This window comes from Lupinus angustifolius, unplaced genomic scaffold (genome assembly GCF_001865875.1).
Source record: "Lupinus angustifolius cultivar Tanjil unplaced genomic scaffold, LupAngTanjil_v1.0 Scaffold_81_84, whole genome shotgun sequence".
NCBI classification, from domain to species: Eukaryota; Viridiplantae; Streptophyta; class Magnoliopsida; order Fabales; family Fabaceae; genus Lupinus; species Lupinus angustifolius.
In genome coordinates, this window is record NW_017723975.1 from 118832 (window position 1) to 121770 (window position 2939).

The following is a 2939-nucleotide window of genomic DNA, read 5'->3' on the forward strand; positions in this document are numbered from 1 at the left end:
ATGCTCTCATTACCAACTTCTTCTTCTGATCATAGAATTCTAGTGATCCATCAATTAGGCCCATAGAGAAGCCCCTTTCAAGCAGTTGTCCCATGCTGATCAGGTTGCTCTTCATGTTTGGCACATAGAGCACATCTGTTATCCTAGCATGCTTACCATCTTTTCTGTTTATTAGTACATCATCAATGCCTTCAGCTTGGATCATTCTGTTGTCAGCAAATCTAAGATTGCTCTTCTTTCTTTCATCAAATTTTACTAGCCATTCTCTATGTCCTGTCATGTGGCTTGAACACCCTGAGTCTATGTACCACACATCACCGTTCTTGTTTACTTGGTTTGTGATCATGCCACACATCACTGTTCTTGTTTACTTGGTTTGTTCTTCAATTTTAGTTGTTGTTTCTTCTTTGACCATATGAGCTTCTGTGTATGACTTGCCTCCATCATGGTTTGGTCCAAGAGAGATTCTGCATTCATTTCAGAAGTGTCCAGTTTTGTTGCAGTTGAAGCACCTTAATTTTTTTCTATCAACTGATCTTCTTCCACCCCTCCATTGGCTCAAGCTACCTCTTCTTTCTGGATCTTGTGTACCATGACCAGTTTTGTCATGATCCCTTTGTTGGAAGTTTTTGTGATTTCCTCCTCTGAACTCTCTTCTTGTACCCTTGCTTCGAAATCCATTCCTCCCATTCAAGCTCCTTTTATCTGTGAATTGAGCTTGCAATGCTTGATCAACTGGTCTCTCATTGGATCTTTCAATGAGTCTTTGCTCATGTGCTTCAAGGGATCCTTGCAGATCTTGTACCTTCATTTCTTCAATCTTCTTTGATTCCTCAATTGCCACAACAATGTGATCAAATTTTGGTGTCAGTGTTCTTAGGATCTTCTCAATTATAGATTGGTCACTGATTTTCTCTCCACATGCCTTCATCGCATTAGTATGTGTGATCACTTTGTTGAAGAATTGTGCTACTCTCTCATTGGATTCCATCTGCATCAATTCATATTGGCGCCTAAGTGTTTGCAACCTCACTTTCTTCAACTGTTCTGCCCCTTGGTTGCAAGCTTCAAGGATCAACCAAGCTTCTTTTGAGTTTTCTGCACCAGAAAGTTTTTCGAAATGTGCTTCTTCCACACATTGATGCAGTAGGAACATTGCCTTGCAATCCTTCTTCTTGTTTTCTTTATGCATTCTTCTTTGTTCTTATGTTCCTCCTTCAATGAGGGGTTGGAATCCCTGCTCAACTATTTCATCAACTTCTTGATACCCCATTAACGCCTTCATTTGTACTCTCCATTTGTTCCAATTCTTGCCATCAAGAATTGACAAATTTGCTGGGAAGTTGCCACTGCTCTGTCCCATACTGAATCACTCTTCTTTGTGTTCTTGTTTTCTTCAACCTAGCTCTCGATACCAATTTTGTTGGAACACAAAATACAAAATAGAGAAAATGGAAGTTTGTTTGTGAGAAGAAGAAAAAGAGAAAGAAATGGCAGTAGGAAGAAGAAATAAATTATGAAGAATCAATGAGAATAATAGAGAGGAGATTATGCAGAAAAAGGGAATTCAATTATATTGATTACTTGATCAAGTATTACCATTGCTATTTATAGTAAGCTACGAACTAACCAACTTAACAGATTTTTGAAATATTACTACTTTTAACAAAATAATGCATTGATATGCCAAGAAATTCTACTGAATACCTATATGGAGAAACCTATGAACCGATGTGAAGTGATACTCAAGAAATGCACGAGACTTTGCAAAATGAAACCTTAGTGTTAGAGATGATAAATGATGCACTTGATTTGAATAGATACAACGACACAGAGCCATTAGTGTCTATTGACACCATGCCTAATGAAGATTAGTGATACCGCTGACTTGGTAAATGATGGTAATGAATAATTTTATGATGGTCGTAAGAAAGTACTCAAAGTTATCATTTTTACTCAGGTTGTACCATGCAAAAATGATGGTAATGACATAGATACTAGAATCGATGAAATATGGATTTAACTATGCAAAAATTCATGATTCATTCTGTGAGGCAAAGAATGTCATCCACAAACTTGGTCTCAACTATACAAAGATAGATGCTTGCCCAAATAGTTACATGTTGTAATGGGGAGAAGATGAAAGTTTGGAGGCATGCAAGCATTATGGGAAGAATATGCTAAAGCTAAAGGGTAAGGCTAACCAAGCAGCAAAAGTTTTAGTTTATGTTCCATTGAAACCAATGTTACAAAGTTTATTTATGTGTTCTAAAACAGCAAAGTCCGCGAGATGACCTGCATTGGAAAGTAGCCAAGATGGATTATTGAGGCATCCAAGACATTGTAATTTATGGAAACATTTTCGCCAAATTCGTCCTGAATTTGCTTTAGAATCTTGAAATATTCATGTTGGCCTTGCAACTAGTGGTTCCAATCCCTATCGAAGCATGAGCATTAACTATAGCATATGGCCTGTGTTTTAAGTTTCTTACAATCAACCTCCTTGGCAGTGTATGATGCAACTCACTATAATTCTTTCTAGGGTCATCCCTAGTAAACGAATACCAAGGGATAATATTGATGTTTACTTGCAGCCTCTAATCAATGAGGTAAAGGAACTAAGGAGTGAGAGTGTTGAAACCTATGAGTCTTCTATGAATCAAAACTTCAGAATGTGAGCAGGCTCTTATATGGACAGTTAGTGATTTTCCTGGTCTAGGTAGTTTATCTAGATGGAATCTTCATAGTGTTGCATTTGGATCAACCAGTCGAGTTAGTGGACTAGGTTATAATTTCTCAAGTATTGAATTAATTCAATCCTCTCAATTAAAAGAAGATGTTACTACCTTTAACACATAGTTACCAACTTCGAATAAAATTTTTAAGACATTTAAAAGTATAATATTTGCATACATACAAATGAAGGAAAGACACATCCT

At 36.9% G+C, this 2939-nt stretch overlaps 1 protein-coding gene across 1 annotated transcript; it reads right to left on the reverse strand.

Annotated features, from left to right (window-relative positions):
• Positions 1 to 478: 478 nt before the first annotated feature.
• LOC109339571 lies at positions 479 to 1192 on the reverse strand. The gene has a single exon (XM_019577031.1). The coding sequence runs from the start codon at positions 1190 to 1192 to the stop codon at positions 479 to 481; it is 714 nt and encodes a 237-aa protein (XP_019432576.1).
• Between the last annotated feature and the right edge of the window lie 1747 nt (positions 1193 to 2939).

Excerpts from the sequence above, each read along its gene's own strand:
- LOC109339571 (XM_019577031.1), bottom strand. The coding sequence starts at position 1,192 with ATGCATAAAGAAAACAAGAAGAAGGATTGCAAGGCAATGTTCCTACTG.